This window comes from Alosa pseudoharengus, unplaced genomic scaffold (assembly GCF_046254945.1).
Source record: "Alosa pseudoharengus isolate Yale_2024_CS ecotype anadromous, Long Island Sound unplaced genomic scaffold, YU_APseudo_1.1 YU_APseudo_1.1_scf_10, whole genome shotgun sequence".
Lineage (NCBI taxonomy): Eukaryota > Metazoa > Chordata > Actinopteri > Clupeiformes > Clupeidae > Alosa > Alosa pseudoharengus.
The window spans coordinates 24,435,635-24,460,634 of NW_027468565.1; the positions used below are offsets into that span (position 1 = coordinate 24,435,635).

General features: G+C 44.0%; 3 protein-coding genes across 4 annotated transcripts in view; all 3 read left to right on the forward strand.

Annotated features, from left to right (window-relative positions):
* The window catches only part of LOC143104342 (cingulin-like protein 1), a 19,867-nt gene extending 19,647 nt beyond the window's left edge, over nt 1-220 (forward strand). For both annotated transcript variants that reach the window (XM_076268368.1, XM_076268377.1), the window contains exon 19: nt 1-220. This exon is cut by the window's left edge and continues 226 nt beyond it. The gene's annotated coding sequence lies outside the window, so the exon portion shown is untranslated.
* A 543-nt stretch (nt 221-763) lies between these two features.
* aqp9a (aquaporin 9a) lies at nt 764-10,629 on the forward strand. Its single transcript, XM_076268433.1, has 6 exons — nt 764-1,000; nt 1,451-1,577; nt 3,707-3,844; nt 4,661-4,779; nt 6,514-6,731; nt 9,787-10,629. Exons 1-6 carry the CDS (start codon nt 923-925, stop codon nt 9,983-9,985), a joined length of 879 nt encoding a protein of 292 aa, XP_076124548.1. The 5' UTR covers nt 764-922; the 3' UTR covers nt 9,986-10,629.
* A 6,123-nt stretch (nt 10,630-16,752) lies between these two features.
* Nucleotides 16,753-25,000, forward strand: part of LOC143138318 (hepatic triacylglycerol lipase-like) — a 15,608-nt gene continuing 7,360 nt past the window's right edge. The window contains exons 1-5 of the mRNA XM_076298817.1: nt 16,753-16,825; nt 17,321-17,499; nt 18,463-18,642; nt 22,888-23,005; nt 24,697-24,921. Of these exons, the coding sequence (XP_076154932.1) occupies nt 16,753-16,825; nt 17,321-17,499; nt 18,463-18,642; nt 22,888-23,005; nt 24,697-24,921 (775 nt within the window). The remainder of the gene's footprint in view (nt 16,826-17,320; nt 17,500-18,462; nt 18,643-22,887; nt 23,006-24,696; nt 24,922-25,000) is intronic.

Sequence of the window (25,000 nt, forward strand, 5' to 3'; positions counted from 1 at the left end):
CAGTGACACCTGATGGCCAAACCGAGGAAGTGCATCATCAGACAGGGGGAGACTCCAGCATCCTGACTGGGGAGGGCTACACTAAGGGGACTTCAGCATCACTTATTCTTTCCACTCAGTCTTTACATGACCTGTGGTGTTGTGGTGTACTAAAATTAATGTGCTAAATTAACTCAACATGTCTTATTCCAAAAGCAAAATAAACAAGATACAGGGGTCATTTGTTTGTGTGCTTCATGAGTCAGGTGCTGTGCGTCCCGTGTCAACCTGTATGTCCTTGTGGAGATGTTAAGCTCTAATCTGAGTAGCTGAGTTACGGGACATACCACAGGCTGTAGATGTGTCTGTGTGTGTGTGTGGGGGGGGAGGGGGTATGTTTGAGTGTCTGTGTGTGTGTCTCTGTGTGTGTGTGTGTTTGTTTGTGTGTGTGTGTGTGTGTGTGTGTGTGTGTGTGTGTGTGTGTGTGTGTGTGTTTGTTTGTGTGTGTATGTGAATGTGTCTATGTGTCTGTGTGTGTGTGTCTGTGTGTTTGAGAGGTGAGTTGCGGGGGAGCCGTATCTGCCCTAGGCTTCTCTCTCTCGGAGGGCACAGGGACCAGGCCAGCCATCCATACACATCGGGAAATGAGTTGGAGTTGAGGATCAATGGGCGTGAGTGTGTGGGGGAGGGGGGAGGCAGCATGTGTGTGTTGGGGTGGGGGCATCAGCATGTGTGTGTGTGTGTGTGTGTGGGAGGGGTAAACAGCATGTGTGTGTGAGGGACAGCTGAGTTGGGCTTTAATGCTGTTTGAGTCGGAGCATCATCCACAGTGAGAGAGGAGAAAGGTCCGTGTGTAGTAGCATCGTCCACAGTGAAAGAGGAGCGAGGTGTGTGTGTGTGTAGCATCAGAGGGACAGGAGCCTGCGCCGTACCCCAGAGGACCATGACCCGCAAGTGTGCCCTCAAGCATGGCATCTTCAAGGAGTTCCTGGCCGAGCTGCTGGGCACGTTCGTGCTGGTGGTAAGAACGAGCCTAATGCGCTCCTGCCCTCCGTCCATCCGTCTGTCTGTCTGAGTCAACTTGCCGTATGTCCTGAGAGAAACGTCCTCAGGCTTTATGAGTTGTGTTGTGTTACAAAGTTTACTACAAGCACTTTCAGATGCTTAGAATGATGAAAATTGTTTTATGATTGTTTGTTATTTCTGATTGTTTTATTGATTGTTTTATGTCTGGGTTGCCATTGTGTTACTATTTCTGTAGATGAAGTTTGAGTACTGCAGTCGGGTTTTCCAATGTAGTCCATCAAATCTGAGGCAAAAGCTTAGTCCAGAGTTGGTTTTATATCATTCTGATATTCTGTTACTGTATGTTGTTGTTCATGTTTGGATGACCATGAGGCTGGGATGGACTTCTCAGATTGTAGCAATGATACACTCCTCTCCTCACCCTCTCCTCTCCTCCTCTGTGCAGTTGTTTGGCTGTGGTTCCGTGGCCCAGACGGTTCTAAGCAGGAACACGCTAGGGGAGAGCCTCACCATCCACATCGGCTTCACCACTGGCCTCATCATGGGGGTGTACGTGTCTGGAGGAGTATCAGGTACTAAACACACACCACACATGCCGACACACACCGCCACACACATTACACACACTCACCCTTACAAAAAATAGCTGCACTACTTCAAGTGTCAAAACTTAAGTTATTGAATGAATTAATGAATGAATGTAAATGAATGAACAAAACACAACTTGCCCACTCACACTAAGTGGATAATAAATAGCCTATCTAATGTAGATAACGTGCTGGGTAACAGTGCAATCTGCATCATAAAAAACATTTAGCTGCATTTAAGACTGTTATTGGTTTGAAAAAGAAGTTATTCCTAAATCTATTAGTATTTTTTGTTAGGTTGGATAAACATGGTCTTTGACAAACATACTATCAGTGTCATTGGAAAGAGAAAATAATGTACTGTAGGCTAGTGTGTGCACTGTCTGCAGCTGGTGTAGGCTACAATATGATAGTGTAGCGTGTAGGCTAGAGCATGATAGCGTATGCTATAGATAGAGGGGGTGATCCCTATGTTCCCCGCTCGGGGTTATGGTTAGGGTTTTACAAAAGGGTCCTATGTTCCCCGGTCCCATACAAAGCGGGGAACATAGGACCCGGGGAACATAGGTAGAGTATGATAGCGTAGGCTAGTATAGAATATGATAGCGTAGGCTAGTGTAGAGTATGATAGCGTAAGTTAGAATAGAATATGATAGCGTAGGTTAGTATAGAATATGATAGCGTAGGCTAGTGTAGAGTATGATAGCATAGGCTAGTGTAAAGTATGATAGCGTAGGCTAGTGTAGAGTATAGGCTAGTGTAGGCTAGAATATGATAGCGTAGGCTAATGTAGGCTAGAATATGATAGCGTAGGCTAATGTGTACTCTGCAGCTGGTTGTTGATGTGATGTCCTGGCTTACATGCCATGCCCGCTCACATGTGAGTGTCAGTGGAAAGAAACTATTGATGGAGAGATCCCTGGACCAGATCAATCAGTGAAAAAGATCAGGGGCGTTTTCAGTATCAATCGAATTGAAAGTTAAATCTCATGAGAACACAGCCTCTTTAGCTGAATAGAAGATTGATCAGATTTGCAGAACAGGGTTGCACTGATGCCATTTCACACTGAATGAAACGTGACAATTGTCATTGTAAAAAATACACCCATTTTCTAACATAAATATATATTCTATATTTTTGTCCTGTCGTCATCGGTAACTAAAATAAACTTCTTAATTTTACACACAATAAATTGTGATTGGGCTCAAGCAGACCCACGTGTTTGTTTCAGATTCCAGACTCATGTGTGTGTGTGTGTGTGTGTGTGTGTGTTTGTGTATGTGTGTGTGTGTTTATGGTTTATGTGTTTATATGAGTGCGTATACTTTGTATGCATGCATGTGTGTGTGTGTGTGTGCATCTTTATGGGTGTCTGTGTGTGTTTATGGGTGTTTGTGTGTGTTTATGAGTGCATGTACTATGCATGTATGTGTTTGTATATGTGTTTGTGTGTGTGTATGTGTGTGTAATTGATTAGTCAGAGCTCATCTGTAGTAGTCTGGCAGAGGTCAGATATTGCCCTGGGCACTGAACACAGTCCTGTGAGCTACATTGATTGACTCTCTCTCTCTCTCACACACACACACACTGTTATAAGAATGTGATATTGCAGGGACAGAGGTCTGGAGTTTTATCCTTAAAGGTAGTGTTTAGCACACAACCACATTGCTCAAGAAGTATTGGATGCCACCGGCTTAAGGTCCTATTTGGTTTGAGAAAATGACCTCATAAGATCTGAGACTTTTGTAGTTTGTAGAATGCTGGTTATGATGAACAGCTGTTTCTTTTCTCATCCACATCCTCCTCCCCTCCTCCTCACCTCTCTTTCTCTCATCTCCCCCTCATCTCTGTACTCCTTTCCTCTCCTCCTTTTCTCCTCTCTCTTCCTCACCTCTCTCTCCTTTCCTCTCCTCCACTCTACTCCTCCCCTTCCTCTCCTCCTCACCTCTCTCTCCTCTCCTCCTCTCTACTCCTCTCCTTTCTCCTCCTCCCTTCTCCTCTCTCCTCCTCATCTCCTCTCCTCTCCTCCTTTTCTCCTCTCCACCTCCTTTTCTTCTCTCCTCCTCCTCTCATCTCTACTCCTCTCCTCTCCCCCTCTCCTGGTCTCTGGTAGGAGGCCATTTAAACCCAGCGGTGTCCTTGGCGATGGTTCTACTGGGGAAGCTGAAGTTCTATAAGTTCCCCATCTACGTTCTGGCCCAGTTCATCGGAGCCTTCGCTGGCGCCGCCGCTGTCTTTGGTCTCTACTACGGTGGGTGGAAGTGACATCACTCTGATGTGCACACTCACACACACATACACACACACACACACACACCGTCTTTGGCCTCTACTACAGTGGGTGGAAGTGACATCTCACACACACACCACACACACACACACACACACACAGTCTTTGGCCTCTACTACAGTGAAAGTGACATCACTCTGATGTGCCACTGACATGGCAGCATTGTAACAGAATGTCCACTTAGGTTTGCTGACCTGTCCCCACATTACTCTCATATCTGTGTCCACACACACACACACACACACAAACACACACAGACCTGTCTCTACCCCAGCGTTCTGTGTCTACACACACACACACACACATACACAACCCCTAAGCTGTCCCCACTCCATCACTTTGTCCTGTGTGTGTGTGTGCGTGCGTGTGTCCACTGCCACTGTGGTCAGAAGCAAAGAGGTTCACCCTAGACGGAGAGTATTGAGTTTTTCCGTCACACTGAGCTAATAGCACCTGCAGGGCACTGCTAAGAGGGAGTCGCTACAGACGCACACACAGCAGCTCAACAACACTCACTCAACCCAGATAAACACACACACACACACACACACAGACACACACACACACACACACACACACACACACACACACACACACACACACACAGACACAGACACACACACACACACACACACTTCACCCCCCCCCCCCACACACACACACACACACACATCAGCTCAACTATACACACTAAACCCACATACACGCACTCCACCCCCACACACACACATCAGCTCAAGTACACACACTAAACTCCCGTCCGTCTGTGGTCGCTAGACGCCTTCATGGACTTCACGAGTGGGATCCTGTCGGTGACGGGCATCAACGCCACGGCTCACATCTTCGCCTCCTATCCAGGAAGACACCTGTCCATCCTCAACGGCATCATCGATCAGGTGACAGGAAATTACATCATACCACAAATCATAACTTCCTCCATCACCTCCTCTGTTTGCTTTCCTGTTTCCTGCTTGATGTGCCAACATGTAGAGTTATATAAGACCGACCCAAACAACCTGAATTGATGTGGGAGGATTTTGGCCCAAAAGCTAAAAGGGGTCACTAGACCAGGGCGTCTAAATGGGTCCGTTTGAGAGGTTCAGTCGCTCCCAGATGGGCTGGTCTTGGTTAAGTGGGACTAATGCACATTGATCGTGCCAGTTCTCTGCGCTGTACTGCATGGGGCCATTAGGAGAAGAGATTCAGCCTCAATAGGTCACAGCTCAGTCCTCCTGAGGACCATCAGCCTCAAAAGGACACAGCTCAGTCCTGAGGCCATCAGCCTCAAAAGGACACAGCTCAGTCCTGAGGCCATCAGCCTCAAAAGGACACAGCTCAGTCCTCCTGAGGACCATCAGCCTCAAAAGGATACAGCTCAGTCCTGAGGCCATCAGCCCCATTAGTGTGCTACTTGTGGTTGGCCAGAATAATCTTTATATTTTATAGTTATGTGGGATTAAACACATTTACAATGGACAGTGGACCAGTGGTGTCTATGCGTTAGTGTTATAGTCTGTTATATAATTTTAAATACTTGTCCCATCAGTGTGTGTGTGTGTGGGGGGGGGAGGGGGGGTGCTAAGAGAGAGACAACTAATGACAGCACATACAGTATACCAATTAGTGAGTGTTTGCGTTGTGTGTGTGTGTGTGTGGAGGTGTGCATTACTATTGAGTGCTGTTTGAGTCTGTGTTTCATTGTTTGTTTTGGTGGTTGAGATCAATAAGCTTTTGTGGTGCTGAGTGTCTGTGTTTGTGTTTATGTGTTCGTGTTTATGTGTGTGTGCAGGGGTGTCGGACTGGGGGTAAACCCAGTACGGATTACTAGGGCCCCAAGGGCAGGGAGGGCCCTTGAAAAGTCTGGAATATATTTTATTATATTTAGGACTGCCTATGCATAGGGCCCAAGATGTTGTGCTACGCCCCTGTGTGTGTGTGTGTGTGTGTGAAGTTGTTTGGGACAGGCCTGTTGTTGGTGTTGTTCTCTATGTAAGTGTGTGTGTATTTTCTGTGTGTGTGTATGTGTGTTTGTGCGTGCGTGCGTGTGTGTGTGTATGTGTGTGAAGGTGTTTGGGACAGGCCTGTTGGTGTTGTTCTCTATGTGAGTGTGTGTGTGTATTTTCTGTGTGTGTGTGTGTGCGCGTGCGTGTGTGTATGTGTGTGTCTATGTGTGTATGTGTGTGTGTGTGTGTGTGTGTGTGTGTGTGTGTGTGTGTGTGTGTGTGTGTGTGTAGGTGGTTGGGACAGGCCTGTTCTCTATGTGAGTGTGTATTTTCTCTCTCTTTGTGTGTGTAGGTGGTGGGGACAGGCATGCTGGTTGTTCTCTATCTGAATGTGTGTTCTCTCTGTGTGTATGTGTGTGTGTTTTCTGTGTGTGTGTGTGTGTGTGTGTGTGTGTGTGTGTGTGTATGTGTGTTTTTTCTGTGTGTGTGTGTGTGTGTGTGTGTGTGTGTGTGTGTGTGTGTGTGTGTGTGTGTGTGTGTGCGTGTGTGCTTTCTCTGTGTATTTGTGTTTGTGCATGTGTTTTTTCTATGTGTGTGTGCCTGTATGTTTTCTGTGTGTGTGTGTGTGTGTGCGTGTGTGTTTTCTGTGTGTGTGTGTTTTTTGTCTGTGTGTGTGTGTGTGTGTAGGTGGTGGGGACGGGTATGCTGGTGTTGTGCATCTTGGCGATCACAGATGGGAAGAACATCGGGGCACCCCATGGTGTGGAGCCGCTGGCCGTGGGCTTGGCCCTGCTGGCCATCAGTGTGTCCATGGGCATGAACTGTGGCTACCCCATCAACCCCGCCCGCGACCTGGGACCACGCCTCTTCACCTTTGTGGCCGGATGGGGCTTGGAGGTGTTCAGGTAACACACCATAGGGCAGGGGTGGGCAAACTTTTTGGCTCAAGGGCCACATGGGAAATTTTGAAAATTGGCCGGCGGGCCGCAGAACCAGCCCCCCCCCCCCCCCCCCCCCCCGCAGCGCGTTCCCAATTAAATGGGGTAGTAACATTCAAGTTAGATCTGCTGCAAAGGAGATAACTAAGAGTAGGCTTATTATCTCTATTTAGACAGTAACATGATGTTTTGACATTGATATTATAAACGTTCTCTAAGGAGAGTGAAAAGCAGTTTGCAGTAAAGCTAACCAACGCCGTCTCTATCACAGAAAAAAAATTGCGATTTTAAATGAAAAATAGCGATTTTAATTAAATGCTCGGCGGGCCAGATGAAAGTGCTTGGCGGGCCGGATCCGGCCCGCGGGCCGCAGTTTGCCCCGCAGTTTGCCCTGCCATAGGGTAACGAGATATTCAGGTATCACAGTATGGGGTATGGAGCACGCAGACAGGAGAACACTGGCAATCTATGATAATAGAACACTGGCAATGGAATAATAGAACACTGGCAATATAATAATAGAACACTGGCAATACAATAATAGAACACTGGCAATACAATAATAGAACACTGGCAGTAGAATAATACTGTAGAATGACTGGCCAACACTGAGAAACACTTTAAAACATGATGATTGATCAGCACATTAGATCAGAACTGTCAACAGAATAGTAGAATGACAGTAGAACATGAGACCATCAGAAATAACACAATATGATGTACCAATTGCATCTGCATCTGGATAAAATGAATAAAAGCATGTGACACAACAGCAATGAAGGCTTATGACTGCATGACAGAGGGGAGTACACAGTACAAATTATAAGAAGATTTTCTAGTTCTGTAACACTGTTACTGAAAGTAATAAGTATGGAAATAGTAGATTTACAAACATTGTTTATCTGACAACAGATGATGACAGTAGTAATGTTAGAATAAAGAACACAAACAAACAAATATCCCTGCACTGGACACAGGGAGTCCAGAGTTGGCTCCACTGCATTGGTAGATCAGCATGGAGGCTTATTGTATTTCAACCACTGTTGCTCCAGCGCTGATTTATCCTGTGCTGTTATGTAATATCATGCACGCCATGTTTACAGCCTGTCACCCAAGGGACAGCCGGCACGATCATTATGAAAGAGACAGCAGGCACGGGCAGCGTGTAAGGAGAATGGGTATGAAGGGAGAGTGGGCATGAAGGGGAGAGTGGGCATGAAGGGGAGAGTGGGCATGAAGGGGAGAGTGGGCATGAAGGGAAGAGTGGGCATGAAGGGGAGAGTGGGCATGAAGGAGAGAGTGGGCACGTAGGGGAGAGTGGGCATGAAGGGAAGAGTGGGTACGAAGGGAAGAGTGGGCATGAAGGGGAGAGTGGGCATGAAGGAGAGAGTGGGCACGTAGGGGAGAGTGGGCATGAAGGGAAGAGTGGGTACGAAGGGAAGAGTGGGCATGAAGGGGAGAGTGGGCATGAAGGGGAGAGTGGGCATGAAGGGGAGAGTGGGCATGAAGGGAAGAGTGGGCATGAAGGGGAGAGTGGGTATGGGCAGCGTGAAGGGAGATGCTGATGTGAATGTGAAACAGGCGTTTAGTGAAATACTACCTTTGATTAAAATATCTCCATCTGATCTGACATCTCTGTGTCTGCTGGGTCTGCATGCTGTGCTGTCCTGTGCTGTGTTGTGTTGTGTTGTGCTGTGTTGTGTTGTGTTGTGTTGTGTTGTGTTGTGTTGTGTTGTGTTGTGTTGTGTTGTGTTGTGCTGTGTGTTGTGTGCTGTGTTGTGCTGCGCTGTGTGTTGTGTTGTGTGTTTGTGTTGTGCTGTATGTTGTATTGTGTTGTGCTGTGCTGTGCTGTGCTGTGCTGTGCTGTGCTGTGCTGTGCTGTGTGTTGTGTTGTGTTGTGTTGTGCTTTTGTGTTGTGCTGTATGTTGTATTGTGTTGTGCTGTGTGTTGTGTTGTGTGTTGTGTTGTGTTGTGTTGTGTTGTGTTGTGTTGTGTTGTGTTGTGTTGTGTTGTGTTGTCTTGTGTTGTGTGTTGTGCTGTGTTGTGTTGTGTTGTGTTGTGTTGTGTTGTGTTGTGTTGTCTTGTGTTGTGTGTTGTGCTGTGTTGTGTTGTGTTGTGTTGTGTTGTGTTGTCTTGTGTTGTGTGTTGTGCTGTGTTGTGTTGTACTGTGTTGTGTTGTGTTGTGTTGTGCTGTGCTGTGCTGTGTTGTGTGTTGTGTTGTGTTGTGTGCTGTGTGTTGTGCTGCGTGTTGTGCTGTGCTGTGCTGTGTGTTGCGTGCTGTGCTGTGTGTTGTGTGCTGTGCTGTGCTGTGCTGTGCTGTGTGTTGCGTGCTGTGCTGTGTGTTGTGTGCTGTGCTGTGCTGTGTGTTGCGTGCTGTGCTGTGCTGTGTGTTGTGTGTTGTGTTGTGTGCTGTGCTGTGCTGTGCTGTGCTGTGTGTTGTGTGTTGTGTTGTGTGCTGTGCTGTGCTGTGCTGTGTGTTGTGTGCTGTGCTGTGCTGTGCTGTGCTGTGTGTTGCGTGCTGTGCTGTGCTGTGTGTTGTGTGTTGTGTTGTGTGCTGTGCTGTGCTGTGCTGTGCTGTGTGTTGTGTGTTGTGTTGTGTGCTGTGCTGTGCTGTGCTGTGTGTTGTGTGCTGTGCTGTGCTGTGTGTTGTGTGTTGTGTTGTGTGCTGTGCTGTGCTGTGTTGCGTGCTGTGCTGTGCTGTGTGTTGTGTGTTGTGTTGTGTGCTGTGCTGTGCTGTGCTGTGTGTTGTGTGTTGTGTTGTGTGCTGTGCTGTGCTGTGCTGTGCTGTGTGTTGTGTGCTGTGCTGTGCTGTGCTGTGTGTTGTGTGCTGTGCTGTGCTGTGTGTTGTGTGTTGTGTTGTGCTGTGTGTTGTGTGTTGTGTTGTGTGCTGTGCTGTGCTGTGTGTTGTGTGTTGTGTGCTGTGCTGTGCTGTGCTGTGTGTTGTGTGTTGTGTGCTGTGCTGTGCTGTGTGTTGTGTGTTGTGTTGTGCTGTATTGTGCTGTGTGTTGTGCTCTATCCTCAGTACTGCAGATTACTGGTGGTGGATCCCTGTGGCGGGGCCAATGGGAGGGGGTGTGGTTGGCGCCATCATCTACTTCCTGTTTATCAAGATGCACCACTCCCATACCGAGAAACCTCATGAGGAGCCGGAGGAAGAAGAAGAGGAGGAAGAGGATGATAACAGCCTGAAGGACAAGTATGAAATGATCACTGTGAGCTAGAGACAGTAGGCTTCCCAGCGCCTGAGTGTAATGCCTGTGACTGTGTTTACCGCAGCCCATCTGCCGTCATTGTTTCAGTTCCGTTTCAGTCAGTGTGCTTACAAGTGCAGAACAATCTGATTAAAACACCAATCGGATTAGTATTAGAATACGGAATTGTATAGTTGACATAGTTGACATACTGAACTTCAAATCTGATTCCATGATGACATATGTTTGTTTAAGAATCATGATAAACTCCAACTAAAATCGGAGTATTGGTCACATGACAGATGTGATCAGATTGAAATCGAATACAATTTACATAAAAAAATTAAACAGACCCTTACCAAAAATAAGTTTATGGAAGTGTACTGTTAGTATACTTGTTTTAAACTAAAATAGTATAATTTACATTTTGTGTACTAATCAGAGATATACTTAATACTGATAAGGCTTATACAGATAAGTATACATAAAGGTTGAAGTATATCTAGCCTATACTTGCCACTTATACTTAAGTATACTTACTATATATTTATTAGTATATTTACTTGTACTTGTAGCCAGGGACTGATCTTTGAGAGGCTGCATGACAGATTCTAATATTACCCTTCTGTAAAGACTGTGTTTGGGTTAAAACTGGGTTGGGTTGATTACTTATGTTTTGGCATCCAATATAATATTTGGTTGAACATTTTGATTTATAAAGAAAACATGTTCTTTATTCAGATTATGTGTTGTGAAATTTTGTATGTGTAGTAAACTGGTAGTGTTTATATTAGTGAACTTTAAGACTACTTAAAGGACAGTTAAATGTTTGCTTCAACTATAAAAATAATACCTGAATGGAAACCAGTATACAGTATAAAAACTATTAAACTTATAGTTTACTGAGGATGTACTTGAAGTTTACTTTCATAAACTAAAAAGTGTGTCATGGCAGTGGGTAGCAGTGGCTCAGGAGGTTGAGGACCAAGTGTCCTTGAGCAAGACACATTGTGTGTGTTAATGAATGAACGTGAGGCATGACATTGTAATGCGCTTTGAGTGCTCGAAAGAGTAAAAGGGCTATGTAAATGCAGTCCATTTTCCATTCATCATTAGTACACTAACAGTACACCTATAACTTCACTTGTATACTATCATGAACAGGGGCTAGAATATATCGACACTAGTTTACTTACAGTATAGATGTCAGTACGGTTGCAGTACAAAATAAAGTATACTATTATATACAATTATGGGCCAATTTAATCCGAAGAAGTATTTAGAAGTAGCAACATGTTTACTAGTAAACTTACAACATAAAGTAAACTTGGGAATGATACTTCAACTGCACTTATATTTTCTTAATAAAATTAAATTTAAGCATACTTCTTTTGGTAAGCGGAGTAAAGAGTATAATCAGACTGGAATTGGATTATTTGTTTGCATGTAACGGACACAAGTCTCTCTTCTGTCTGTCTGTCAGCCCTGTCACCTCTAACTCATCACTCTCTTCTGTCTGTCTATCAGCCCTGTCACCTCTAACTCATCACTCTCTTCTGTCTGTCTCTCAGCCCTGTTACCCTTTAACTCACCACTCTCTTCTGTCTGTCTCTCAGCCCTGTCAACTCTAACTCATTACTCTCTTCTGTTTGCATTGTAGGGACCAGCTCTTCTCTCAGACTGTCAATGAGAGGCCATTTGAATCAGACTTTGATGGAGTTTTCAGTAAAAATTATGACCTTTATGATAACTTGGCGGACAAATGTTAGCCGGCTCGTTGAGGTACTTCTCCAGCATCACTGATGTGCAGCCATTCGATAAGATGACCGGAATATAGCACAGTGCTGAGTGCTCGATGCTAACGCTAACATCAGTGGGTTTGGTGTCGGCACATCGGCTGCTCTTCTCACTCCAGTTACTCAGCTGAAATTTGTATTCTTTCCAAAGAACACCATGTAACACAAGTCATGTGTATTTCCAATGGCCCCATTGAAGCCAGTTTGTTCACTCAGCAAAATGGCACGTCACTGAATCTCGTGTGTGAGCTCATAGAGGGGGACAGCATGGCGCTCGGGTCACCTGCCCGCTGTGTGTGTATTTGGCTTTGATGTTATTTCTCATGGTGATTGTGTGACACCATGACCAGTAGACACACACACACACAGGGCATCTCGGGCACGCCCCCTTCCTCCTCTCTTTTACATGCAAATCTAACTGGAATCTTGTGTGTTTTTTCTGTCTGTTGACTGTTACGTTTTGACCGTTTCATATTCATGTTATGTTGTATCTATGCCTCTTATTTTATTTAGTTGTTCGTCATTGCATTTATATTTTCAGCCACCAATTCCAAAAGAACATCTGAAGTGGTAAAATGCTTTTCGAAAGACACTTGGCTTTGTCAGTGATTTCAACTTAAAAACGAATGTTGTATATTTTTCAGGAATAAACTTTATTAAATAGAACTTTTTGTTTGTAATCTGTACATTAAACAATTTATAGTTTCCTGCCTGATCTTCATACACTGTACAATACAGGAAAGTGCTCTAATAAGACTCTCATGAAGCAAACTTCTGGGCCATATTTTGGCAATCTAAAACACATGGTCAGTGGTGAATAGCTTAAATTCATTTAGGGGTTTGTCCAGTCCACATTCGGGGTGGTTTTGTTATCAAACGTTGGGCGCTTGGCGCAAAAAGGTGGTTCTTATGTTTCTTAAAGCAACACCAAAGAACTTTTCCTCTGTCGCACGCACTATTTGTTTATCCAGCACCGGCTTTGGAAATAACGATGTCCACAGACAGGGTAGAATATGTTGCATGATTTTATGAAAGTACGATGTATTGCGACATCAGATGCAAGTCAAATTTGTAGTTTCTTATGTCTCATTACATCGAACTACAGATCCGCTACCCGATTTGGCAAACTTACATAGTGCGGTTATAGTCGATGAGGGCCGCGGAGCGAATGCAGAAGTGCCGTTCACCCTGTTACGAGTTGATAAACCACTGAAACGATTTTGGAAACATTATTTTAAGGTACAAAAAACTCTTTGGTGTTGCTTTAATCATAGGTGTGTTTTGGGCGTAACATCCTTTAAACCATTGAAAATGACATCTGTCATTCCCTTTAACAGTAAGCAGCGCAACTTCAAACAGCGCATCGGTATTTTGATAGTCAGCGGCGCATTTGAAGGAATCTGCTTGCGAGTGAGACCGTATGGAACAGCTTTTCCACTAAACTCTGCTTGCACGCAAGACCGTATGGAACAGGTATTCCACGGATCTGCACTCGTCTATTATTTGAACTCATAGGAGTTCAAATAATTATTTTCACTATCGACTGACAATGGGTTACCATCAAAAACATAGCCTGAAAAAAGCAACACTTACCACAATAATGTTCGAATGACTGAATAAAAAACCTAAGGACATTTATCTTACAGAGGAGTTGCTGCTTACAAGCTGTGCTTCATATGCGCCTTTCACTAAAGACCAGATTTTTCTTGGTCAGTGGCGTAATGCTTTTTAGATGGTGTAAGATAGAGATTTTTAGATAATGCGCCAGACCACACCTTAGGTTGTTAATTGCCATACCCCTGGGCGCATTGTTCACTAAAAGAGAAGTGCATGGTGAAACATTTGAAGGAAGATTTTTAAGATAGGAATAAGCGTTGCGTCGTGAAAAGAATACGCTATGCACTGCGTTTCTGATCGTCAAAATAGGGCCCCTAATGTTTTAAAACTTTAAAATGACAAAATCGGCCACTGATGATGTATGATTTGCATCAACATTATGGGGTTGCATCATATGGAACATTACATGGGGTTGCATCATGGAACATTACATAGGGTTGTATGGTTTGTAACATCACACTAATCTAATCTAATCTAATCCCGCTTCCACCCTCTGACCTGACATCATATAATTCCTTATCAGAGTGAAAGTGTTACCTATACCAGTATCGGTAAAACCTCCCAGGTAACTGGTCCCTGCAGGCGTTCAGTATGTGGCCTTCTCTCCCCACAGGGGTTTTAGGATCAAGTCTCACAGCAGGAAATCACCCAGGATGCGGAGGGGAAAGGGGAAACATTCTGGTCCCACACACACCTTTGCCCTGCTATGTAATCAAGTAATAAGAATTCCAGTTTCCATTCTCCATTCTCTCCTCTTCTAGTTACTCCCTATAGTGGCCAGAATTAAATTTAAATCTCTTACCTTGGCCTATAGGACTCTTACTGGATCTGCTCCCTGCTATCTCAATTCTATGATGAAGATGTACATCCCCAACCGCCAACTGTGGACTTCTGATGAGCGTCTGTTGTGTCGACCAGGCATAAACGCTAGATCAAATTCAAGACTCTTTGGTTACACTTTACTTGACAGTGTTGACATAAGAGTGACATGACACTGTCATGAATGTGTCATAAACAAGTCATAAACGTTTATGACATAACGCTTCTGTTATTAAGTGACATTCAGTTTTTGTTATTGTGGAAGTGGTTTATATTTAAAATGAAACACCATTTTCTTGGCATTTTGTGCCAAGAAATTGTATTTTTACCATTTTTTTCCAGTTGTCAAGGCGCTCCTAAGTCTAGCCATTACAGTTTTTCCTGATTGCTTAAGCACATTTTTTGTCACTATGGCTTTTTTTGCAAAACTCTACACACAAATGGCAAAACCTCTCACCCAATCAGCAAAACATTGTAGTTCTCTTGCAAAAGCTAACACACCTTGCTTAACTCTTCACACCTTCGTAAAAATTGTGTTTTCGTATCTAACAGTAAACACAAGCCATCACAATAGTAAGCACACAATGTGCCAACAACACACTGATGGTATGAATAAAAAACACATCTGGCTTTTGCTTTCTCTGTGCACAAGGTAGACTATGTCAGTTTGAGGTCATACTTTTGTCATAGTTCTGTAAACATACAGGGATCCAAACTTCAAGTATTACTGTAGTGTTTATTTACACACATCAAAACAAACACAAGTGTGTTTTTCCAAGTCAAAACACAAAATAGCATTTCACTGAGACAAAACAAATCAGTCTACATCGGGTCGTCTCTCTCAAAATTCTGTCTACATCACATGCAATGTCCTAGTCCAAGGCACCGGGAAAAATATATTCTGGAATGATGTATCCAGGCCTGACATGACAATATCCCCACATGTTTTTTTTGTCTGTAAAAGGGCTATTTCTTTCTCTTCTCACTCTTCCTGCTCACTCCATTGTACCCATTGTACATTACCTGTGGCTTATTTATAGTGCTTAGGCTGATTGCAAAGTGAACTAATTATCTAAAACAGTTTTCACATGAGAAAGTGTGCCAGAGAGTTGGCAAAATAGTGTAAATAATTGCCATTGTGCCTACAGTTGTGCAAAGTGTGTGTTACAAAATTGCAAACTGAGTGCAAAGCAGTGTTTGTGCTTTTAGTTTTGCGAACTCAGTGAGTGGTTTTGCCATTTGTGTGTAGAGTTTTGCAAAAAAAGCCATAGTTACAAAAAATGTGTTTAAGCATTCAGAAAAAACTGTAATAATATCATATAATGTTGGAATATTATGACATATTTAGGGGTACACAGGCCTGTGTCTGAAAATTGTCAAGCGCACACCCTGATTGTGAAATTACCCATAACAAGTTAGGGTTAGGATTAGGTTTAGGGTTATGTTTAGAGTTATGGTTAGGGTTAGGTGTTAGGGTTTTGGTTAGGGTTAGGGTTTCATGTGTCATGACAGTGTCATGTGTTCACAGTCTCATGTCACTCTGATGTCGATACTGTCAAGTAGTGTTACCGACTCTTTTCCTCAGTGGTTCCTTGTTGGTGGAATGATCCCATATCCAAATCCCATAACCATAACCATAACAAGAAAAATCTCCCAGGAGGTGGCCACTCAAGCTGGAAGTAAAAGGTTTCATCAAACCACAAGACAAATCTACAACAGCGTTATTTGTAATATTATAATTCATAACTATTCACTGTTTCCTTTCCACTGAGTAAAGTCTTATTCTTAACTGTTTTTTTGTATATTATTTTTTATTTTATTTTAACTAAAGCAAATATATATTATAATATTCTGGGAGTCTGATGTGTGTGTTCTCTGTAAAGTAAAGTGGCTGTGGGGTGGTGGTTGGGTGTGTTTGTGTGTGTGTGTGTGTGTGTGCTATGGGATCTGTAACATATATAAATACAGCAGGAATCCTCCCTAAGACCACAGCTACCACACACCCTCTCTTACAGTAACACGCCTCTCCACTTTTCTCGCCTCTCCACACACTTTCTCTCTCTCTCTCTCCACTCTCTCTACACACTCTCTTTCTCTTTCAACTTTTCTCGCCTTTCCACACACTTTCTCTCTCTCTCTCTCCACTCTCTCTACACACTCTCTTTCTCTATCCACTTTTCTCGCCTCTCCACACACTCTCCCTTTCTCTCTCTTCACCCGTTATCACCCCTCCTCTTTTTCATTCTCTCCTCACTCTCTCCCTGCTTCTTAGCTCTCTCTCTCTCATTCTCTCTCTCTCTCTCACCCATTCTCTCTCTCTCTTTCCATTTCACTCTGTCTTTTGAAACAGGGACTACAACTTGGTGTTCGGCACAGACACACCACTCAATCTTCTCCATTCCCTCTCTTTATTCCTCCCTCTCTCTTTTCCTCTTTCCATACTGTACCTCCCTCTCTCTCTCTTTCCCCCTCTCCATCCCCCTTTTCTCTTTCCATTCCTCCACCCCTTCCCTCCCTCCCTCTCTCCTCCTGGTCCATCCCATCTCCTGGGTGTCTGGCTGCAGTATGGGGGTCTCCAGCACACTGTTGCTTTGTGGACTTCTGCTCATATGGGACAGCGCTGACACACTGAATGGAGGTAAGAGTGTGTGCGTGTGTCTGTGTGTGTGTGTATGAGTGTGTCTGTGTCTTGTGTGTGTGTCCTTGTGTGTGTGTGTGTCTGTGTCTATGTGTGTGTGTGTGTGTGTGTGTGTGTGTGTGTGTGTGTCTGTGTGTGTGTCCGTGTGTGTGTCTGTGTGTGTGTGTGCGTTCTCATTCTGGGCAGTTCCAACTGGGTGAGGTTCAGAGGTTCATTTCAAAGCGTCATGTCAGACTACTTGTTATCTTCAAATTACAAATTACGCACTGCAGCATGGTGTCTGTCATTACTGTAATATTTTTAACCCAAACCAGACTTTTAACTCGCTCAGACTGTCCTGGGATTGTGTCTGTGTATAAGTGTGTGTGTGTGTATGTGTGTGTGTGTGTGTGTGTGTGTGTGTGTGTGTGTGTGTGTGTGTGTGTGTGTGTGAGAGAGAGAGAGTGTCTGTGTGTGCTGGCCTTAACTGGCAGCCCTCTGCGCTTCACCTCACAGGCGGGAGGTCGGAGGCCCAGTCTCGGCTGGCCGAGGAGGTCCAGACTCGGTTCTCCGTGTATCGGGACGGGGACTCCGTGGACAGCCTGTGTGCTGTGACTCCACTGCAGGAGGAGTCTCTCCAGAGCTGCAGCTTCAACAGCTCCAACCCCCTGGTCCTCATCGTCCATGGCTGGTCTGTAAGGGTCACTCCAGAATACTCTGTCTGCACACATGGTCCAAATACTCTCAACAAGGCAAAGTGTTCTGTGTTCTACAACTGTACTATTATGTTATAGTGCTGAGGATAAACAAGGAAGCAAATCTACTGTATATGTCTATGAGTGAGCAGATGTACTGCATGTCTATGAGTTAGCAGATCTACTGCGTGTCTATGAGTGAGCCCAGTCTGCATGGGCGGATTATGAACTTTTGGGCCCCTCGGCCCAGATGTATTAAGGGCCCCTCACTTATTGTCGTATATGTGGGAGGGGGGATTTGGGAGAGGGGATTTGTTTGATGTGATTTCCTGTATTCTGGTGCATTTTGGGGATGGCCAATACTAAATTCAATCAGATTCATAGCCTACATCCTGATTTGTTGATATTGAGGCAATGATTCCATGCAAAGGCTTGGGCTTCAGGGCCCCCTGACCCCTTGGGCCCCTGGGCCTGGGCCCGGTAGGCCCGTGCAGTAATCCATCCCTGCCAGTCTGACAGTTGAAAACAGAAGGGTGATCATAATTGAAGATGTCTAAAGTCTTGTTCCAAATATCGGCTCATTCTTGTGTAAACGCAACATTCTGCATCTCCACATACATCATAAGCTGGATGACAGAGAGACTGCATGACGTTTCTGTCAGTCTACATGAGAGAAAGTGAGTGTGTATTCTGTAGACCTGAGTGTCTCTCTTCCAGGATCCCTGAGCTGTGTGTGTGTGTGTGAGTTTGTGTATGTGTGTGTGTGTGGGTGTGTTTACATGTGTATGTGTGTGTTTACATGTGTGTGTGTGTGTCTGTTTACATGTGCGTATGTGTGTGTGTGTGTGTTTACATGTGTGTGTGTGTGTGTGTCTGTTTACAGTACATGTGTGTGTGTGTGTTTACGTGTGTGTGTGTATATATATATGCTTACATGTGTGTGGTTATGTGTGTGTGTCTCAGCTGGACGGCGTTATGGAGGACTGGGTGGTGAGGTTGGCGTGGGCACTGAAGGCCCACCTGGGCGAGGTGAACGTGCTGGTGTGTAACTGGATCCCATTGGCCCAGCGATTCTACCCAGTTGCTGCCCGGAACACACGACTGGTGGGCCAGGAAGTGGCGCTGCTGCTGGAGTGGCTGGAGGTGATTATGCATGCGTGTGTGTTGATATGTGTGTGTGTGTGTGTTTACATGTGTGTGTGTGTGTGTGTGTGTGTGTGTTTACATGTGTGCCAGTCGCGTACAGTGTTGGGTGTAACGCGTTACAAAAGTAATGTAATTACTGTAATATATTGCTGTTTGCGGTAACGTGGTAATGTAAGGCATTACAAAAAAAAATTGGGTAATATTTTACTCGGTACAAACTTCAGTAACGCGCGTTACAATGCATTTAACCCGAAATTAAGTGGTGTTTTGTTTTGATACATATTCGCAAACACCACGCGAGAACAACAGAGGAGAAAAAATCAGCGCAAAATAGTAGAACGTTATCTCCTGATACTGGTTGAATATGACTGCTGCAGCAGACTCGCAAGCGGACTCTATTTGCGGGATGGACATAAGCCTACGCTCATTATTTTCAGCTTGTCAGAGACAAGGCTATGAACATAATAGTTAGTGCACTTTGTGTGCGAAACCGAAAGATCTCTCTATGCCTCGCGAAATAGCACAAGTAAATTACAGTTTTTTCTGAATGCTTAAACACATTTTTTGTAACTATGGCTTTTTTTGCAAAACTCTACACACAAATGGCAAAACCACTCACTGAGTTCGCAAAACTAAAAGCACAAACACTGCTTTGCACTCAGTTTGCAATTTTGTAACACACACTTTGCACAACTGTAGGCACAATGGCTATTATTTACACTATTTTGCCAACTCTCTGGCACACTTTCTCATGTGAAAACTGTTTTAGATAATTAGTTCACTTTGCAATCAGCCTAAGCACTATAAATAAGCCACAGGTAATGTACAATGGGTACAATGGAGTGAGCAGGAAGAGTGAGAAGAGAAAGAAATAGCCCTTTTACAGACAAAAAAACAGTCTACATGTGGGGATATTGTCATGTCAGGCCTGGATACGTCATTCCAGAATATATTTTTCCCGGTGCCTTGGACTATGTGATGTAGACAGAATTTTGAGAGAGACGACCCGATGTAGACTGATTTGTTTTGTCTCAGTGAAATGCTATTTTGTGTTTTGACTTGGAAAAACACACTTGTGTTTGTTTTGATGTGTGTAAATACACTACATGTAATACTTGAAGTTTGGATCCCTGTATGTTTACAGAACTATGACAAAAGTATGACCTCAAACTGACATAGTCTACCTTGTGCACAGAGAAAGCAAAAGCCAGATGTGTTTTTTATTCATACCATCAGTGTGTTGTTGGCACATTGTGTGCTTACTATTGTGATGGCTTGTGTTTACTGTTAGATACAAAAACACCATTTTTACGAAGGTGTGAAGAGTTAAGCAAGGTGTGTTAGCTTTTGCAAGAGAACTACAATGTTTTGCTGATTGGGTGAGAGGTTTTGCCATTTGTGTGTAGAGTTTTGCAAAAAAAGCCATAGTTACAAAAAATGTGCTTAAGCAATCAGAAAAAACTGTAATGAAACATCTAAAGTAGTGCAACGCTAATCTTTTTGATTCTTGATAAAACACAAACTATGCTGTTGTGCATGTCAGCTTTGTGCTGTGAACTTGAATTTAAGAGAATAACGGGATAGAAATGCAGAAAAAGATTGTGTAGCCTGGCAGTGCCACCGCTCCCACCACGCGCATCACGCACTTTGCGTTGGGCACCAAAGGACAGAGGGGGCACCCAAATGTAACCAATGAATAGTAGCTTTATTGCAAACTGCGTTTCACTCTTCATCAATAACGTTTACAATGTCAAAATGCACTAACACGATGTTACATGCAAGTTTGATACCTTTTGGGTTCTCTCAATCACCACGTAGTACTACAATTGGTGGGTCTTCAATCATTCGTTTTCCAAGCATTTAGGCTACATGAAGCACATGATATGCTGAGTCGACTGAAACGCATTCCATTCAGATAGCTAGGTGGATACCAGGCTCATAATTCACTTGTATTCGCAAAACGAAATGTGAAGCAACATGTCATTGCATACTTCCATTTCCAAAGCAATGAAGGTTGCTTCAAACAACTTAACATTGTGCATATTATTGTTAATATTGTGCTATCAATGTAACTCAAACAAATAAGGCTTGTAAACAAGAGCTGGCAAAAGGGCATTATGACAACGTAAAGATCAATGCTCTTAAAGTGACAGTGCACCATTTATAGGTAAAACATAATTTCTTCAGAAATTAATGTTTAAAAACACACAGGTGTTTGAGTGTTTGAGTTATCATTTAAATGTCACTCACTCAAAGCCACTCACTTAGGGCACCGAAATGGCCAGCAGGCCACCATCTTGACATGTCTTTATTAAAGGAACCGTATGTAAAAAATGTATTTCAATTAATCATAAAATTGCCCTGATATGTCACTAGACATTAAGATATCATGTTCATTTCAAATACTTATATCACTGACAACAGTAGTCTGGCCAGGATGTTGTCATTTAAAAAGTGAAGTTGCAGCCCTCAACTGATGTTGATGTTGTCATGTTGTGTTTTGGCCTAATGCGCCACCCTCCACCTATCTACTAATCACAAAGTCAGTAGTGTTTCGTCATCCGGTTGCCAACTCTGCCAGTCAGAGGGGAGGGGAAGGGGATACACCGCTCTACAGTAATTTGAAAGTGATTGTAGTACCAGTTTTGGCCACAATCTTACATACGGTTCCTTTAAGCTTTGATTTACAATATAGGCTCTCTATTGATTTTAATGAGTAGGCCTAGGCCTTAAAGTTACAGTATTTCTATCACAATTTAGCAGACTTTGACCTTTTGTCGGTTTTTAACAAAATTCTGACTATGATTGTTCCTTGTATTGCATCATGAGCACTGCGCCTATTGCATTCTACTGTTGTTAGCCTTAAGCCTAGCTCACTCATTATGCTAAACCACATCTCCCTCCATTGGAAGAGCAAGCTGCATTGAGCGTAATAAACTGCATTTAGAATGGCAAATTCATATTTCTAGATATTTTGGTGAAAGTAACTTAAAAGTAATGCAATAGTAGTGTAATGCCTTACAATTCAGAGACAGTAATATTATAATGTAACAAATTACTTTTAAAAGACAGTAATAAGTAATACATAATACATTATAATTTTGAAGTAACTTGCCCAACACTGGTGGCGTAACTATAGTAGGTGCAGCAAGTGCAGTCGCACCAGGGCCCGTGACCTCCCGGGGCCCGTCGCTACCCTCGCCCTGCCTCCTTTTTGTTTTTGTTTAGAACTTTAGAATGTTAGAGCACGGAGAGTGAAGCGTCACTTTGACGATCTATCGGAAGATGAGCGCTTAACCGATGCAGAGAGATACTTCAAAGTGCAGGTATTTAATGCAACTCTGGACATCATAATCAGTCAGCTCTCCCAAAGATTTGCAAGTATGCAGGAAACTTGTCATGTGTTTGAGTCTTTACGTCCTATGACCCTTCAACTCGCAGGTGATGATGAACTGCTTGAAAAGGCAAGACGTTTGTCAGACCATTATAGCAGGGACATTGCACCGACATTCCCAACACAACTCCTCTCATTCAGGTCTTGCTTTAAAGCAGAGATTTCACAGAAGTCATCTATTTTTCAACTTGCCAAAATGCTGGTGGTAGATTATGACAGTGTAACATCCACATTCGGGGAAGTGTGTACTCATGTTGTTTCTGACATTGCCTGTGACTGTGGCAACAGCTAAGCAATCTTTTTCCAAACTCAAACTTATTAAGACCTATACCTAAGGAGCAGCATGGGGCAGGAGAGGCTCCGTGGGTTAGCTATCCTGTCCATTGAAAATACGAGAGCCAGAGCATTAAATAGTGGGAACATAGTTGACGATTTTGCACAACGAAAGGCTCGTAAGATGGCCTTCTTCTAATGGCCTAATTCACGCATATTGGGGATTGTATGCATATGAATGATTTTATTTGGTTTCTGGACGGTTAAATAAGTTAGGCTACATTAAGTTTTGTTTCTGCGAAGTGCGAGTTTATAAGCAAGCAATCTACGCTTGCAGTTTCAGCAGAGGGTTGAAGAGGCGCATTGAGTGTTCCCATAATTCCATGCGTGTGCATGTGCGTGTGTGTTTGTGTGTGTGTGTACATGTGTGCCTGTGTGTATGTGTGTTTACATGTGTGCGTGTGTGTATATGTTTACATGTGTGTGTTTTTGTGTGTGTGTTTATTATGTACATGTGTGTGTGTATGTGTGCATATGTACATATGTGTGTGTGTGTGTGTGTGTGTGTGAGACAGGACACAGCCCACATCTCCCTGAGGAAGGTGCACCTGGTTGGATACAGCCTTGGGGCCCATGTGGCCGGCTTCGCTGGTCAGTTCTTCAATGGCTCCAGGAGGCTCGGCCGGATCACAGGTACAACAGCCTCTCACACACAACCTGAAATGGGCTTTAGGTAACCCACTGAGATGTGATCTAGGTCAGTGTTTCCCAAACTTTTTTTCTGGCGACCCACTTTTTAAAAATGACAGACCATCGCGACCCATTTCACTTCAAATCTACCCTGCAACCACCAATATTGTTTTAGGCCACAGGTTCTCCAACTTTTCTATGCCTCCCCAACCATACATTGCTATAGGATCCCTGCTTTGAACACGGTTGTGTTGCATTTTGAGCACCATCAGCGTGAAAAGTTGGAAATGACTACTGAAAAGATACGTTTTAATGCGCATCCGAGAGTATGGGAAATTCTCGCATGTTGCGCAGTCGTCATTCGTCAGCATAGTAAGCTGTTCCTGTATTTCTAAAAAAGAATGTTGTAGGCTACGTTGCGTTGCAGACAAATGGGTCCATAACACTGTGGACGTCAATTCCAATGTAAACAGCAAATAACTTAAGTCATATTGTATTGTTGTATTATATTATATTGTATAGTCGTTATATCTGAACAAGAGGCGTTTGCGCAATAGCCGGAATAATGCGCCTTTACTTTGGAGTTAGCGAGGTAGAAAACGAGAGGAATAGTGTTTGAAATGCCCATTTAAATTGTAGACTATAATGCACTGTTGTGCATTTTAAATCAGAAATAAGAATGTGAGGAGGTTGCTATTAACTTTTAAGATTGCATCTGCAATCGAAACTGTATGCAAATTGAATGGCCTTATGTCCGGTCTATGGATGTCTGCTTTAGTTGACAGCACGGTCACTAGATTTTAATCGGTAAAGTTGAGGAGCTGGTATCTATTAATGTTCGTGCAAATAGGCGGATTCATGTCCCTTGTAGTTTGCAACTGTGAGGTACATGGCAGGCGCCCCACAGAACGGTTTCATTTTGAGAGGTAGATATCCATGCTGGCACCCCCTCTGCGATGCGTTCGTTAATGCGCCAGTTTCATGAGCTTTTATGACAAAACCGTGACTGTGGTAGTTAACAATCTACATCCTAATAGAAAACTGTTAGCTTTCCTGGTATCAAATGACAAATGGTATCAGTTAGGCCTATAACACAACATAAATTGTGCTGGCGACCCAAATAAAATCTCCTGCGACCCACCCGTGAGTCGCGACCCAGACTTTGGGAAACACTGATCTAGGTTACCTCTGAGATGGGCTCTCTTACACACAACCTCTGAGATGGGCTCTAGGTAACCTACTGAGATGTATAAGTATAAGTATATATACGTATAAGTATAAGTATATATACTCTTTTGATCATGTGAGGGAAATTTGGTCTCTGCATTTATCCCAATCCGTGAATTAGTGAAACACACAGAGCACACAGTGTACACACAGTGAAGTGAAGCACACACTAATCCCAGCGCAGTGAGCTGCCTGCATCAACAGCGGCGCTCGGGGAGCAGTGAGGGGTTAGGTGCCTTGCTCAAGGGCACTTCAGCCGTGCCTACTGGTTGGGGTTCGAACCGGCAACCCTCCTGTTACAGGTCCGAAGTGCTAACCAGTAGACCACGGCTGCCCCAAGAGAGTGATCCAGATGGGATCTCTCATACAGTAACCTCTTGTGACCTTTGAGATGTGGCCTCTCATATCCCTCTGAGATGAAACCGCTCGTGACCTTTGAGATGTGACCTCACGTGACCTCTCCTCAGGTCTGGACCCTGCTGGGCCGATGTTTGAGGGCATGCCGGCTGCCGATAGGCTGTCCCCTGATGATGCCGTGTTTGTGGACGCCATCCACACGTTCACCAAGAGCCACGTGGTGCTGAGTGTGGGCATCAGACAGACTGTGGGCCATCTGGACTTCTACCCTAACGGAGGCACCCTACAGCCAGGGTGTTACCTTAGTGACCACATCTCACAACACGGGCTCAGAGGTCAGTATATTCACACACACACTCCCACACGCACACACACACACACAAACATACACACACACCCATTCTCACTAACACA